This window comes from Archocentrus centrarchus, chromosome 6 (assembly GCF_007364275.1).
Source record: "Archocentrus centrarchus isolate MPI-CPG fArcCen1 chromosome 6, fArcCen1, whole genome shotgun sequence".
NCBI lineage: Eukaryota > Metazoa > Chordata > Actinopteri > Cichliformes > Cichlidae > Archocentrus > Archocentrus centrarchus.
In genome coordinates, this window is record NC_044351.1 from 3,351,500 (window position 1) to 3,369,303 (window position 17,804).

At 42.9% G+C, this 17,804-nt stretch overlaps 1 protein-coding gene across 1 annotated transcript in view; it reads left to right on the top strand.

The window, feature by feature from the left end:
- Window positions 1-17,804, top strand: part of LOC115782310 (NT-3 growth factor receptor-like) — a 111,976-nt gene that overhangs the window by 50,082 nt on the left and 44,090 nt on the right. Inside the window, exons 4-5 of the mRNA XM_030732420.1 lie at window positions 124-195; window positions 15,334-15,488. Coding sequence (XP_030588280.1) covers window positions 124-195; window positions 15,334-15,488 — 227 coding nt within the window. The remainder of the gene's footprint in view (window positions 1-123; window positions 196-15,333; window positions 15,489-17,804) is intronic.

Sequence of the window (17,804 nt, forward strand, 5' to 3'; positions counted from 1 at the left end):
GAGAAAAGTTGCTACAAAACATCCTGCAGTAAGTCTAACCACCATGAGCATTTGTAGTCATGTTGAAGTGAAGTTTCTGGCATCTGTCTTTTGTCTCTCTGACTTTCTTATTCTCTCCTTTAGAAACCTGTCGAAGAGCCCCATGTTGACCTCACTGTCCTGGCAGATCTTTGAGAATCTACAGCTCTTAGAACTGTAAGTTGACCCATGTCTCATTCTTAGTTCGTTCCTGCTGCTACACGGTAAACCTGAATACACCTGAAAGGAAATGGTCTGTCTGTTCTCTTGTACTCCAGTTTAATAACCTGTTTCCTTTATTTAAAGTATAAAACACAGAATTTAGTTCAATTCAATTCAGTTTTATTTATATAGCACCAAAGTATAACAACAGTTGCTTCAGGGCACTTTACAGTGGTAAAGGTAAAGACCCTACAACAATAGAGAGAAAACCCCCGAAATCAGATGACCCCCCCCCCCCCCATGAGTAAGCACAAACTCCCATTTAAGAAATTGGCAAAATCAAGCTCAGGGAGGGGCAGCCATCTGCTGCAACCGGGTGGGGGTGAGGGGCAAAAAAGAGGGCAGAGGGAAATGGGACAAAAGAGGGGCCCATTTTTGCCTAGGGTCCCAGCACTCTCCCATATCACCATTGTTTTTACACTCACTGCCTACTTGATTAGTTACACCTGTTCAGCTGCATGTTAACACAAATATCTAGTCAGCCAATCATATGGCAGAAACTCAATTTAGGCATTTAGGCATGTAGACATGGTCAAGACGACCTGCTGAAGTTCAAACTGAGCATCAGAACGGGGGAGAAATGCAATTGAAGGGATCCTGAAAATGGCATTGTTGTTGGTGACTGACAGGCTGCTCTGAGTATTTCACAAACTTGCTGATCTGCTGAGATTTTCCAACACAAATATCTCTAGGGTTTGGTCCCAAATAGAAAAAGTAACCAGTGAGCTCTGGATTTCTCTGACTGAAAATGCCTTGTTGATGCCAGAGGTTAGAGAAAATTGGCTAAACTGCTTCGAGCTGATAGGAAGGCAACAGTAATTCAGATCACCACTCATTACAACAAAGATATGCAGAAGACCATCTCTGAACACGTCAAACCTTGAAACAGATGGACTGTACCAGCAGAAGATTGCCAAATATCATCTCAAGCTGGTTTTGAACATGACACTGAGTTCACTGTAATCAAACGTCCGCCACAGTCACAAAATCTCAAGTCAGAACACCTTTGGGATGTGATGGATCATGGAGCTGCTGACAAATCTGCATGAACTTTGTGATGTTACCATGTCGATATGGACCAAAATGTCTGAGGAATATTACCAGCAACTTGATGAATTGTTATAAATAATTAAGGCAGTTCTGAAGGCAAAAGCAAGTCCAACGAACAGAAAAAGCATGCACATCCAAAAGCGTAACAAAGGGTGCGGGACAAAAACAATAGTTGAACACAGTCCGCACACTTAAAGAGCTCCTGAAATTCAGGAGTCAAATTATTAGACTTCAATCTTTGTTCAAAAGCAAGTCCAGCCCATACACAATGTGTACATAATTAAGTGTCCAGTGATTGTACTTTGATTTGATAGAAGAAGAAGAAGAAGAAGAAGAAACAGCCTTTATTGTCCCACAGAGGGGAAATTTGGGTGTAACAGCAGCCGCAGTTATTATAAATATAAATAAAGATATAATAATTCACACTATTAAGAAAAGAATATATATAAAATCAACAAACAATATTAACCTTAATACTGCTAATAATAACACTATATACAATGTACATGATGTGCCTGTGTGTTGAACCTTAACAGGCCGGACTATTTACAGTATATTATATATTATCCTACATTGTGTAGGTTATTGTGGTTTTTGTTGGGAGCAGTGATGGTTATAAAGTCTTACAGCTGCTGGGAGGAAGGATCTGCGGTAACGCTCCTTTGTGCATTTAGGATGCAGCAGTCTGTCACTGAAGGAGCTCTCCAGCTCAGCAACAGTTTCATGCATGGGGTGGGAGACTTTGTCCATCAGTGATGTTATTTTGGTCAGAGTCCTTCTGTCTCCCACCACCTGCACTGAGTCGAGAGGACATCCTAGGACAGAGCTGGCTTTCCTGATGAGCTTGTCTATCCTCTTCCTCTCAGCTGTAGATAAGCTGCTGCTCCAACATACTGCTGCATAGAAGATGGCTGATGCCACCACAGAGTCATAGAAGGTCTTCAGGAGTGTCCCCTGCACTCCAAAAGACCTCAGCCTTCTCAGCAGGTAGAGTCTGCTCTGACCCTTCCTGTAGAGCGCATCAGTGTTATGAGTCCAGTCCAGTTTATTGTTTAGGTGAACACCCAGGTACTTATAAGAGTCCACTATCTCAATGTCCACTCCCTGGATGTTCACCGGTGTCCGTGTGGTGGGTCTGCGCCTGCGGAAATCCACCACCAGCTCCTTGGTTTTAGCGGCGTTGATCAGGAGGTGGTTCCGCTGGCACCAGTCCACAAAGTCCTGAGTCCACTGTCTGTACTCTGAGTCATCCTCACCTGTGATGAGGCCAACTATGGCAGAGTCGTCAGAGAACTTCTGCAGATGGCAGCGTGGGGAGTTGATGGAGAAGTCTGCAGTGTAGAGGGTGAAGAGGAACGGTGCCAGCACAGTTCCCTGTGGGGCCCCCGTACTGCAGACCAGCCTGTCAGAGACACAGCCCTGTGTCCTCACGTACTGTGTGCGGTCAGTGAGGTAGTCCAGTATCCACTCGGAGATGTGGTGGTCCACTCCTGACAGTTCCAGCTTGTCTCTCAGAAGTCCTGGCTGGATGGTGTTAAAAGCACTGGAGAAATCAAAGAACATGATCCTCACAGTGCTTCCAGGCTTCTCCAGGTGGGTCAGAGCTCGGTGCAGGAGGTAGATGATGGCGTCATCCACCCCGATGCCAGGCCGGTAGGCGAACTGCAGCGGGTCCAACGAAGACGACACCATGAGGCGTAGATGGTTGAGGACCAGCCTCTCGAGGGTCTTCATTAGATGCGATGTCAGGGCTACCGGCCTGTAGCTGCTAAGATCCTTTGGATGTTTGGTCTTTGGTACCGGTACCACACAGGAGGTCTTCCACAGTTGTGGTACTTTCCCCAGCTTCAAGCTCAGGTTGAACATGTATCCCATGATGCCACACAGCTGATCTGCGCAGCACCTCAGGAGCCTGGAGCTGATGCCGTCTGGACCAGCAGCCTTTCGCACCTTGATCTTACGTAGCTCCTTCCTCACATGATGAGTTGAGAGGGACAAGATGGAGGTGGGGGATGGGGGTTGTGAGATGGAGTCCTCAGAAGTGAAGGGGGTGGGTGATGGCTGAGAGCTGAGAGGTGTGAGGTCCCAAGAAGAAGAAAGGTTGGCAGTCATTAAAGATGGTGGGGCTGACAGCAGGGGGGACTGGGCTGGGGGAGGGGTGGGTGGCTGGTCAAACCTGTTAAAGAACTGGTTCAGGTTGTTAACCCACTCTAAGTCTCCCACAACCCTAGGGCTTGGTTTGTGGCCTGAAATTGAGTTCAAACTCCTCCAAACCCCACTGATGTTGCTCTGCTGTAGCTGGTCCTCCATCTTCTTCCTGTAGATGTTTTTTCCATCCCTGATTTTCCTTCTCAGATCCTTCTGCACGGCTCTCAGCTCCTCCTTATTTCCTGATCTAAAGGCTCTCTTCTTCTCCTTCAGGAGAGCCTTTATTTCAGAGTTGATCCAGGGTTTGTTGTTTGAAAAACACCGTACCCTCCTGGTGGGCACAGTGTTTTCCACGCAGAAATTGATGTAATCAGTGATGCAGTCCGTGATGCTGTCGATGTCCTCCCCATGAGGGGCACAAAGCTCTTCCCACACAGTGGAGCTAAAGCAGTCTCTCAGAGCTTTTTCAGTCTCCTCAGACCATTTCTTCACTGTGTGTGTCACAACTGGTTCTCTGTGTACCAAGGGTTTGTACACAGGCTGGAGATGAACCAGGTTGTGATCTGAGCCCCCCAGGGGAGGCAGAGGTGATGAGCTGTATGCCTCCTTGATGTTGGCATACAGTAGATCCAGTGTGTTGGTATTCCTGGTGTGGCAGGTGACATACTGGGTGAAGGTGGGGAGAGTGGAGGACAGGGAGACGTGGTTAAAGTCCCCTGAGATCAGAAAGAGGGCCTGTGGGTGCTGTGTTTGGAGTCTGCTGGTAGTAGCATGGAGGACATCGCAGGCTGCAGCAGCGTTAGCAGAGGGCGGCACATACACAGTTATCACAATAACATGTGAAAACTCCCGAGGAAGATAGTGCGGTCTCATACCAACAGCGAGCAGTTCAATGTCCTTACTGCAGAGCATCTCTTTGATGGTTAGATGTCTGGAGTTGCACCATCTATCGTTCACAAACACAGCCAGACCCCCGCCCCTCTTCTTACCACTCTCCTTGGTTCTGTCGGCACGGATCAAATGAAAGCCGTCCATGTTTATGTGTGAGTCCGGGGTTAGCTCGGTTAGCCACGTCTCCGTCAGGCACATGAGGCTGCTCTCCCGGTAGCTCCTTTGATGTCGCGTTAGCGCCGCCAGCTCGTCCACTTTGTTGGGAAGAGATCTCACGTTTCCCATGATGATGGACGGGATGACGGGCCTGTACATTTATGAATTAAGCTTAAATCGAAATGTAATGTAATGTACTTGGGGTGGCTGTGGCTCCGGAGGTAGAGGAGGTCACCTACTAATCGGAAGGTTGGTGGTTCGATCCCTGGCTGCTCCAGTCTGCAAAGTGTCCTTGGGCAAGATACTGAACCCGAGGTGCTCCAGAGACCACCTCAGGGGTCAAAAGCTTGTACAAGGATACTTATAGCTATATATAAGGATACTTATACTGTCCAAGTATCCTTGGATAGTAACAAGTAAAACTATCCAGGCTGGGATTACTGTATCTCTTTTTAATGACCAAAAAAAAAAAAAAAAAAAAGATGCAGGGGGTGGCTGCTGCTCTTTTAGGGAGTTCATGAATATTTTTTCTATAAAACTGAAAAAAAATGTTAATTATACTTGGGTTAATACTTCTATTTCTCTTTTCATGATGTTTGAAAGATAATTTTTATTACTTTCAATTTAAATGGTCTAAAATAAATGTTAGATTAACTAGAACTTTTACAGCACTTTTCTACTCTTATTGAACATTCAAAGTAATTTAAAATAGCTATTAGTGGATCTCAGATAGCACACAAATGCCACACTGAGCTGAAGCACCATGCTCTCTTCTTCCACCTTTAGTTTGTTCCCACACTTAGTGAAAAGGAATGGTTATCTGTACTATTAAAGTGAGAGAAAGGAGTTAATTACATTTGTGTCAGATGAACTAAAAGTGTGCTCGCTGCTTGTCTTGTGTTAAATGGTTCAACCTGATGCATAACAATATAATAATAACAAATGCACATTAAGCATTATTTAAGTAAACCAATTGTATCGATAGAGGAATCACCAGTGGAGAGCATCACGTTAGTATATGTATATACAATATATTAATATGTTGTTGAGAATCTGAGCGTTACATCTAAATACCCAGCAAGTGTTTTCCATCTCCATATGGTGACTCACTGTGTACATCGTTCCTAGCTTTTGATCAACACTCTGCTGCTTCACATAAGCACTGACTGAAAAACAAGGATAGACTGACTGATGGTGGATTTTCTGCTCACCTTATTTTACTTAGTTTGTATTGTTCATTCTTTCTAATATTCCTTGACAATGTAACACCTCCACACAGTGTTCATGCTTCTCGCTGCTCCAACTGTGCATGCGGCCTGTTACATTTGGCCTGCTCATTTAACTTTCTCATTATTATTATTATTATGAACATGCTGGACATTATGGGCAGGCTGGCTCCTCTGTTCTGGCCAGAAGTCTGTTTGATTTCTTCAGCTGATATCTTTCAACCTAGCCCGCTGAAGAACAAGAGAATTACAGGCATCACTAATAATGGATGGACAAACCAATCATTTACTATATTTCAGTTTTTTTGTACTAACAACACAGAATGAGATATGATTGGCAGCAGAGAGTGAAGATACTGTATTTGAAAGAATACTGTTCTTATGGAATATTGTTAGCATACTTGCATTTTGCTCCATTTTATTTTTACAGTCATGCAGTGTTTCAATTCAGGTACCCCATGTGACCACATATATTACAATAGTTAAATTTTTATAGTTGTTTAAGGGATGCAAAACAGATTTGTTGTGTAAAAGAAGGATATCAGGGCATGCACACAATACAACACACTGGCACAGAAGACCACTAACCTCCCATCCCCTCCCAGATGAGCAGGTCGCATTTCTGGCTCCGGCCAGCGTGAAGAGAACCCTGCCTTATGTGGGATCAACCCACATAAGGCAGTTGGGCCAGACAATGTATCTGGTTGTGTTTTGAAGGAGTGTGCCAGAGAGCTCAAGGATGTCTTTGCTGATTTTCAACTTCTGTCTGAGCCAAGCTGTTGTCCCCATGGGTCTCAATCATAATACCAGCACCAAAGAAGTCCCTCCAGTTATAATGACTATTGGCACTGAATTCCATCATCATGAAGTGCAGCTGGTCATCAAAGCCATCGTCCCTCCTTCCCACAACCCGTTTCAAATTGCATATAGGTCAAATAGGTCCATAGAGGACGCCATCTGCTGTTCTCCATCCAGCCCACACCCACCTGGAGACAACTCTCTTATGTACAGATGCTGTTCTTAGATTTCAGTCCAGCATTCAACACAATCATTCCTCAGCAGCTAATACAAAACTCAACACTCTCTGTAACTGGGTACTGGACTTTTTGACAGGGAGGCCACAAAATGTGTGTGTCCGTAGTAACACCTCCAGGACCATTATGCTAAGCACTGGGGCCCCACAAGGGTGTGTGCTCAGCCCACTGCTCTTCATTCTACTTACCCATGACTGTGCACCAACCTACAGCTCCAAAAGCATCATCAAGGTTGCGGATGACATGACTGTGGTGGGCCTCATTACTGACAATGATGAAGCCAACTACAGGAATGAGGTGAACCATGTGGTCCAGTGGTGCAAAAACAACAATCTCTTCCTGAATATGGAAAAGACCAAAGACATTGCAATAGGCTTCAGGAGAGGACATTCACAGTATCCCCCTCTGACCATCAACGGCACTGCTGTGGAGAGGGTGAGCAGCACCCCTAGTTCCTGGGGGTGCATCTCTCTGAGTATCTCTCCTGGTCTGGGAACACCACATTGCTGGCCAAGAAGGCTCAAACTTGCCTCTATTTCCTTCACAAATTGAGGAGAGCATGTGTCACGCTGCCCATTATGTGTTCATTGTACCGGGGGACCATTGAGTGTCTTCACTGGCTGCATCACTGTGTGGTACAGAGGCTGCAGGGCCTCCTGCCGAAAGACCCCACAACACATAGTGAATACAGCCAGCAATATTATTGGTGCCCTTCTGCTATCTCTTGCAGACATTTTCAAGACCCATCTCACCCGCAAAGCTATCAGCATCCCTGGTGACCCCTCCTACCCCTCACACTTTATCTTCGGCCTCCTGCCTTCATGGAGGTGGTACTGGAGCATCTGGGCTCGCTCCACCAGACTGTCAAACAGCTTTATTCACGAGGCTGTCAGGAGACTTTATCTTTATCAGTACATTCAAATCTTTAATGCTGCTGAACTTCATCAGTATCTACGCTTAATTGCACTGTACTGCAACCGCTTGCCAAAAATATTCGCTCATCTGCCTTCACACACACATGAACTTGAGTGACATCCCAGTCTTAATCCAGAGGGTTTAATGAAGCGACCTGCGCTTTGCATAGCGCCCTAGCTATGACAGCTTCAACTCTTCTGGGAAGTCTTACCACAGATTTAGGAGTGATTAAGGGAATTTCTGACCATTCATCCAGAAGCACATTTGTGAGGTCAAACACTGATGTCAGTTCTTCCACACCAGTCTCGCTCATCCATGTCTTTATGGACCATGCTTTGTGTATGGTGAGCAGTCATGTTGGAACAGGAAGGAGCCATCTCCAAACTGGTCCCACAAAGTTGGGAGCGTGAAGTTGTTCCAAATGTCTTGGTATGCTGAAGCATTGAGTTCCTTTCACTGGAACTTAGGGGCAGAACCCAACTCCTGAAAAACAACCACACACTATAACCCCCCCTCCACCAAACTTTACACTTGGAACAATGCAGTCAGACAGGTACCGTTCTGCTGGCAACCACCGGATTGCCCGACAAAGAGTGGCAGCATGCTTCCCATTACTGCATCCATTGCTTTGCATTGCGCTTGGTGATGTAAGGCTCGGATGCAGCTGCTCGGCCACGGAAACCGTGGAGCTCTCTACACACTGTTCTTGAGTTGATCTGAAGGCCACATGAAGTTTGGAGGTCTGTAGTGATTGACTCTGCAGAAAGTTGCCGACCTCTGTGCATTATGACCGTCATCATCTGCTGACGCCACTGTCATTTTATGTGGCCTACCACTTAGTGGCTGAGTTGCAGTTGTTCCCAATCGCTTCCATTTTGTTATACCACTAACAACTGACTGTGGAGTATTTAGTAGCAATCAAATTTCACAACTGGACTTGTTGCACAGATGGCATCCTATCTCTGTACCATGGTAGAACTCACTGAGCTCCTGAGAGCGACCCACTCTTTCACAGATGTTTGTAGAAGCAGTCTGCATGCCTAGATGCTTGGTTTATACACCTGTGGCCGTGGAAGTGATTGAATGAGTGAATACTTTTGGCAATATAGTGTATATTTCACAAGCTGTTCTATTTATTTATTTATATCAGTATTATATGTCCATGTACATCTCTGTTACTGCATTACACTAGTGCCACTATTGTACATAGGTTTATTTTTTTATACATTCCCTAAAGTATCCTTTTAACTTTTCTTAACTCTTCTTTTATTGTAAGGTGAGAGAGAAACAGTATTTAGATTCTCCTGTATGTCCTGTAGATACCGTGAATTGACAATAAAAAAATCTTTGAATTTACATTAGAGCTGATCCTTTTCCAGATTACACTAAAACGCTCCTTTTCCTTATAATCCAGTTGTTTGGTTGATATAATATTGTAAAATCAAGATACGTCATCCCACACTCTACTTCAGACATGTTGAGGTCTACTGAGGATATTGAGCATAGCATGTCTGAAATCCTGAGAATGGCTTGTACTTGTATTTGCTGATAGTCAGGAATGTGTCTGAATTTCTGGATGATATCAGCTCAGATGCTGTCACACAAGACATATCTGATAGATTTATGTTGATACTTTCTGCTGCACTAGGTATTTCTCTAAAAAGATCTTTAGCGATTGTTGTCGCCTTTGTGCACATTACCTTACAATACTTGCCGTGGTTTTCACGGAGGCGAGGATGCAGTACAACGTCTTTACTTGGCAGTTCAAACAATAACACTACAACACAGATGATAGTAATCAATCACCAAACATAGTGATCTTGACAGCGCAACATAGTTGGGCACTGAGTGCTCACTAGAATATACCACACGGATACCTGGATGAAAATGGATGGACGGATGGAAAAATATTTTAGCTTTCTTTGAGATTAAAGTTTTGTTTAATATGTGGGTCTTTCTCTTTCTCTCTGGTTTTTCTGCAGACAGTTTCTGCAGTTTACTCTATTTATCAGACCTGTGGCTGTAATTATATAACAATTGATCTCAAGGATGACTGTGTGTGTATGTGTGTGTCATCAGCTTGAGTTTAGGTACAAAATTGCTCATTACTCTTGCCTTTTTCGCCTTTGCAAACACACTAACGCACACATTTAATTCATCACAGAACGCCTGCAGGGTGGTAAAAAACTAATGCCTGTCTGCTCTGGTTTGTGTGTAATTTACTGTACTTAAGAGATCAGGACTGCTCCAGCAACCCTTGCACTGTGTGTGTGAATGAATATTCGTGTAGCATTCATGGATGTTAGAGATTATCAACACATATTGGCACATTTTGATTTATGGGGGGTACTAAATGTATTTAATGACATAACTTGTCGTGTCATATAACTGTGGTCTGATCTGAAGAGCAGGTAAATGGTAAAGTGACTGGGAGATGCAGACACTGGTAGAAGTCTTTATGTAGGTTTATGTGTACATAAAGAGTTATAGTAAGATGGAGTGGTTTTGTTCACCTCCGAGCCGTGCTTTTTCCTTGTCTTTTTTTTTTTTTGGCCTACTTTTCAGTCTACTGTTCACTCTCAAACCCAGTATGTAACTGAGAGGAAGTGCTAAAGATTGGCACTTCTTGCAGTACAATAGATTTTGCTGCAAGCTTTTAACAAGAACACGTCTCAAAAAAGATTTTACATGGGACAGGAGCGCCACGGATCACCATTCCGGGCTGACATAACAGGTGGTGGAGAGAAAGAATGCAGAAGGGAGGTTGCAGAGCTGGAATACACACCCGGCTAAAGAAGGCTCCTCATAGATCCGCACTGCCCAGTAATTACATTGCCAGTGCCAAATTGCTCATCAATAAGTTCATGGCTGTCATTGATGTGGCTGTGTGCATTCCACCAAGCGCCAATGCCAAGACAGCACAGGGCACCTTGCTAACAACTAACAACAAACTACAGTTCGTTCACCCTGATGGGATGTTTATTAGCGAAAGACTTTAATCAAATCTGAAAACAGTCCTTCCTAATTTGTATCAACATGTGACAAGTCCCACCAGGTGGCAAAATACACAGAACGTTCAACATCAAAGATAGATACAGAGCTTCCACCCTCCCCCACCTAGCATGATTTCTCACACCAGCATACAGACCCGTCATTAGCTAAAAAAAGCTTTCTGTGACCATCAAGATCTGGCCAGTAGGAGCTTCCTTTCAACTGCAAGACTGATTTGAGCTGTTTGCACCTGAAAGCACTAAAAACTACACAACCACTGTCCTGTTTTATAGAAAGAACTGTGTGAACAGTGCCACTACTGATAAACAGTGTTGGCATCTATCTATTACCTTGAACAAGTAATCTGATTTCTGATTACTCCTTTAAAAAGTAACTTAGTTACTTTACTGATTACTTAATTTTGGAAGTAATTATAAGTTGGATTATGAGTTACTTTAGGTACAGCTGCCAGTATTTGCCAAAAAATGATCGTCTGTATTTAAACGGCTGTAAATGACTTGTTGACCTATAATCTGTGAAACATGTCAAACATATCTCTCATGAATGATATCAGGTCATTTTGAGTGAGAAACAGCATTTCTATCACAAGGAAGGCACTGCATTCAATTTTTGGCAAAGTGACTTTTATATATTCATTGACATTAAAAATGTCTTTTTAAACAGAAATCTGACTAATAGGGCTGCAGAAATTGCAACAAATATAACATCACAGTTCTATAAAGATATTTTTAGTGGCCAAAAAGCTCTGGATTGATTATAATGTAGGTACAATAACACAGACTCCTAAAGATTCTTGCAAGACAGGTTATTCCTTCGTTTTATATATAAGCCCTTCATAAATCAATGCTGACTGCCCTCTATTTACCAATATAAGCAAAGACATTACACATCAAAATGCACAGAAACATCAGGATCACTTTATGGCACGACCCCCCCCCCCCCCGCGTAAGTGTTACTGTGCCGTGCTGCGACTCCAGATGTTTCTTCAAATCTGACGTAGTGTTTTTGAAGCTAGATAGCACTTTGTCGCCAGCACAGAGTGCACAACTAACCTTGATGTTGTCATCTTTAGCTGACACAAACTCAAAATAGCACCTGTATTTCTAGCTAGAAAACGCGCATCTCTCTCCTCCCTCCATTGTTTCCGTTTGTGTCGCTGTGCTGTTATTGTCCTCATGCTGCAAACGGGACTTAATTGTTGCATTGGTCAGACGTCACTCCCCGAGATGCAAGAAGAAAGCAAAAATATATCTTTGGACTGAAGAAAATGACAAAAATAGTAACGCACAGTGGCTTGTATAAGTAAATTTAATCTGATTACTGGATTGTAAATATTAACTCGTTAGATTACTCATTTCAAGTAACACTTGACTAAGTAACTCGTTACTGACATCACTGCTGATTAGCATGCCCAAACAACAAGCAACGGATGTCAAGTTGTTGTTGAAAGAATGCAGGACAGCCTTCAGGTCAGGAAATGGTAAACTTTACAGTGCCGCCAGATCCAAGCTGAAGAGAGTCAGCAAGGATGCATTCACAGTCTACAGGCTGGAAACTGAGAGTCATTTCAGGCTGGGGCTCACCTAGCATATATGACAGGAGTCCATCATCTCACAAACTATAAAGGCAACAGAGATGCAATCAACTGCAACAATGATTCGCTAGCTGAGGAGCTCAACCACTTCTTTTCCCACTTTGAGATGGATGGAGTAAAGGAGGCAGAAAAGAGCACGGCATCACCAACGAGCACTAACAGCATGAATATTACTGTTACTATTAGCGCAGATGATGTCAGGAGAGTGCTCCACAGTGTAAGCCATGGAAAAGCTGCAGGTCCAGAGGGAATCCCAGGGAGGGTACTCAGAGACTGTTCAAATCATTTGGCAGAGGTGTTAAAAACATTTTAACTTCTCACTGTCACAAAGACTGTCCCTAAATGCCTCAAGTATGCCACCATTGTGTTTGTCTCCAAAAAAGGGGGAACAACTTCAGACCTGTGGCTCTCACTCCCACTGTGACGAAGTGCTTTGAAAGGCTGATCCTAAGACAGATTAAATCTTCACTTCCAGCCACCCTGGACCAACACCAGTTCACCTACAGGGTCAACAAACAAGTCAAGAGAGGGTGTCATCAACACTGCTGTCCATGCAACACTGACTCACTTAGAACATCAGGGGACATCTGTGAGAATGTTGTTTATATGCATTCAATGCCACCATCCTCTGTAGACCAAACTGCTAAATCTGGGTATCAGTGAGGGCACATGCAGATGGATCAAGGGCTTCTAAACAAACCAGCCACAGTCTGTTAGACTGGGGACACGTCACTCTGACAGCTCAGCATAGGAGCTCCTCAGGACTGCATGCTAAATGGTAAATGGACGGGTTCTTACATAGCACTTTTCTTCTCTACTTTGAGAACTCAAAGCACTTTATACAGCATGCCTCATTCACCCATTAACACACATTCATGCTCCAATGGTTGCATTGGAGAGCAACTTGGGGTTCAGTATCTTGCCCAAAGATACTTTGGCATGCAAAGTGTCCTCTACAAATAGTGATATGAGTTGCTGCAGGATGGCAATTAAACTGCACTGATTGGCACAGACTGACTCAGACTGATTGCAGTGTGCTTTGTTTTTTTTTTTTAGATTAAATTAGATTCAAATTTATTATCATTGTACGCAAGTATTAGTATTAGTATTAGTGTTAACTATAATTTCCCCATTGTGGGACTAATAAATGGTATTTGTATTCGTATTCATAAGTATACAACAAAAAGTATGTTCCAGAACACCCATCCAAGGGAGACAGGTGTCTGTGGTCATGCAGCCGTTATACAGGCACTACCGTTACCGCTACCATTGGCAATCTCGCTGTTTATTGGCATATATGTAAATCTTCAGCAATCTGTCTAAGAATGGTTGCAGTCAGTCTGAGTTGGGGCTTGGCTGTTTGGCAATAGGTTGATTTGTGCAATTTCCTCAAAAGAGGATTTGTTCACTAATTGCAAAAACTAATTGCAATTGTTTGCCAAATATGAAGAAAAAAAAAAAAGCAATGCAATCATTGGGCAACTACGAAATTTTTTTTTCTAGTCACAAGGAGGTTGCTGTCCTATTTTTACTCTAGTGTGATTGAGTCAAGTCATGCAAAAGTTGCAGATGCTTCATGTACTGGTTAGAAGGGGAGTGAGATGAGTAACTCTCCCGACCATGTCTCCTTATGTCATGAGCTGGGATTTGTCTGGGGCCTGTAATTTTCACACCACTTTTAAATTGTGTTGATAGAACAAGTAAAACCAGAGTTATGATCAGTAATTTATGCCATGCTTTTTCCTGTATATTGTCCCCATGTTTAATGTGTGTTTGGCACTGAAAGAAACGCTAGCAGGAAGTGGTTGTGAGCAAAAAAAAACAATGCTGTAAAAATGCACTACATCAACCAAACGTGTGGCATTTGGTTGCTGAGGAACAGATGAGAGTTGTGAGAGTGACGGGGTGAAAAACAGACAGCAATATTGACAGTCAGTTTTGACATTTGAGAGATTTTAGCATCTTTGGAGTGTATAGTTAGTGGATAGTGTAGTGTGTTGTGTATGGACAAAAAGCCACTAAAAAGCAGACTCAGACGTAAACACGGTCTCCAGGTGTACAACAGGAGGAGGAACAAACCTGGAAGTGTCAGGCCTGTATTTTAATGTAAATTGTTGCATATAACTTTGTTTGCTAAATTTTTACATGCATTTTTGAAAATTACCACTTATATTTGCATATTAAGTTATAAAAATACTTAATAATACAAGTATTCTATAAAAGTTCCGGGACTTGCCACCAAATGAGCAGCTTTGAAGCATCAAAGTACTTTTTTGTTTTCATAGATAGATCTGCCCATCTCTGCAGTGCTTGTAAAAATGCAGCCTTATTTTTCTATTCTAATAGCACAGCGAGAGAAGATGGATATGTTTTGTAAAACCATCACATGCTAGTGAGCGCTGTTTGGAAAGTTTTTACATACTGGATATACAAAGTGACTGTAGGACACACTGATATTACAGAAAGTATGTTTACACAGTGCTATGTTTAGGACCAAGTTTTTATGCTACCAAAATACTATTATTTTTATTTATTTTGAAACATTTGCTCAGCTTCATCAGTTTTAAGTTTCAAATTAATTATCCCCTCCAGTTTTTGTCCTGGTGTTGGTGAGATTCCAGTCAGGCTGTTTATCTACCAGTTTCTGTCAATCTGACTTCTTTTCATTTGCCAGAAGTTTCTAAAATATCTGAAATGCAAGCTGACTGATGCGTTTTATTTTAGTATAGTTCCCAGGCTGACTCATTTCATCAGCTTGAAAATGCACAGTTCACAAAAAAGTGTGACCCATTAGTGTGCAGCGTTATATAAACACCAGTCTGTGTTGCCATGGATTCCAGGACTTCCGGAGCTGCAGAGTTTATTTGGTTTAGAGGATTTAAGGCCAGCGTCAGGCCCAGTGGGGAGTCTCCTGGAACAATGCACCTTCTTGGTTAAATGTTAGCACTGTTGTTAATTCTTAAAAATGTTTGAAAGTGACAATCATGCTTGTTCTGCTGGCAGTGAGCTGAAGGTGAGTATGAGATTTAGAGCATCGCTGATACTGCCAGTGCTCTTCTCTTTCCAGGCATTTGGAGGATGTGATGTTCACCTGCGGCTGTGAGATTCGCTGGCTGCAACTATGGCAACAGAGAGGAGAGGCAGGTCTAAGCAGCCAACAGTTATACTGCGCTGACAGCTACAGGAAAATACTGCTTCAGGATATGAACATCAGCAGTTGTGGTAAGCTTGTGTGATAATAATCACACACTAAACATACACATCTAATATGGAATTCTGACTGCTGATTTGTTTAAGTGCAGCCATTTAAATGAGAGAGCTTGGGTCACTGTATTTGTCTTTCTTTCAGTAAGTTTTTAGGTGCTACTGGGGTATTCCTGGCAACTTCATAAAATCAGGATAAAGAAAATTCAGCACAGCCCGTTTGAAGGAAAATAGATTTAGGGATCCTTCGTTCTGTCTCTCTGTTCAAATTACCATGGCACTGTGCTGGGAGGAAGACTGTTACAGCAGCAGTTGTGTTTATGACTTTTCTACTTTATACACCTTTTTCTCTCATCGTGTTTTTTTTTTTCTTTAATTTATTTTTTTAAATACTGAATGGAACAAAACCTTTTATCCCCAAGGAGCAACAGAGGAGATGATGGGGCTGCAAAGCTGGAGCTAAGGATAAGATAATAGGGCACAAACTGTCTATTCCTGCTATCTTCTTGGGGAATGAGAGGTCCTTGGGCAATAAGATGTATGAAAGAGTACTGATTAAGACCCAGAGGGAATACCACGGGTACAGTATGATGTGCTTCATGGAAACATGGCTGAACTCAAACATCCCAGATGACAGTGTAACAGCACCTGGATTCAGAAATTTTCGGGCAGATAGAGATGCTAATCCATGTGGCAAGAAGAATGGTGGAACAATTGCGCTGTTAATCCAGGACATATTATTGAGGGAAGGCTGTCGACCTGACAGCTTTGTCCATAGTACTTGTGGAAAGAATTCTTATCCATTATTGTTGTTGCTGTTTTCATTCAATTTCAGCTGATGCAGAGGTAGCATGTGACATCACTCATTCCATTGTATAACGCCTGCTAACCCAGCATTGTAGTGCTTTTCTGGTTATGACTGGTGATTTTAACCACATCTTACTGGACAGAATATTACCAACTTTTCAACAGTGTGTCATTTGTGCCACCAGAGAAGTACTAGGCTTGCTGTATGCAAGTGCATGTAGTGGCACTGCAGTCTCCTTTCTGACCATCTGATTATAATCAAGCCCTGCTGACACCAATGTGTGTTTCCCTTGCTGAACAGCAACTTGTATCCACAAAAGTTGTTAGGAGGTGGAATGAGGAATGAGGTTGGGAAGGGAAGGGAACATTCATACTGTACAAGTACTTTTTTCTACCCCTGTTTGCGTTCTATCTAGCATTCACACGCCGATGAACAACTTAGGGTTCAGTATCTTGCCCAAGAATACTTTGGTACTCTGGAGCAGCCAAGGATCGAACCACCAACCTTCCAATTAGTAGCTGACCTGCTCTATCCCTAAGCGACAGCCACCTCAACTTTTGTTAATTTTTGCACATTTTGTTCACAAAATTTATCACGTCCTGTTAACAAAAAAAAAGAACAATAAGCCTTGGATCACTAGTGACCTGAAGGAACTGCTTAATAAAAAGTATAAAACATTCAGGTCTGGGGACAGGGAAGAATTGAGGATAGCACAGCACGACCTAAGGGTGAAGCTGAGGAAATGCAAGGACTCCTACATGAGAATGCTAGAGGCCAAATTTGAACAGAACAACACATAGGATATGTGGAATGAAGAAACTCCCTGTTTAATGTGACAGACATCCACTAGGCAGAATGGAGGGAGCAAATGAGCTGAACAAATTCTTCAACAGATTTAGTTCACAGCCCTCTGCTGCCTCCTCCAGCACACACCCTGGGCTCCATATACCTCCACTTTCCCTCAAAGTAAAGTCTATGTATCAGACGTCCCCACCTGTGACAAACAGCTACTGCTTGACTGTGACTTAAAAAAACAGCTGGAGAAACAACACCAGAGGAAGGCTGCTGGCCCTGATGGCCTCAGCTCCAAGGTTCCAAGAACTTCTGCTAGCCAGCTGTCTGTGATACTGAGTCACGACTACAACCTGATTCCAACATAAGAGAAGATAGCAGTGGTATGGAAAATATCCTGTCTAGTTCCTGTACTGAAGAAGTCAACACAGTGTTGACCAATTGCCCTTATATTACATGTGATGAAGGTACTGAATAGACCAACCATTCCCAGAGTCAAGACTGCTGTGGCCCACTTAAAAAACAGAAAATCTTCAGTCTAATTAAAGTACAAGAGAAAGTGATTTATGTCCTTTAAATTTTTATTCAAAAAACATAAAGAACACAAGCTGTTTGCTATAAATTGCTAATGCTACCCACCATATGTAATCTGTTAAGCCCAATGTGGGACACTTTAATACAAGATCTGTAAATTTAGATCAAGAGTAAAGAGCAACATCACAAACTAACCACCT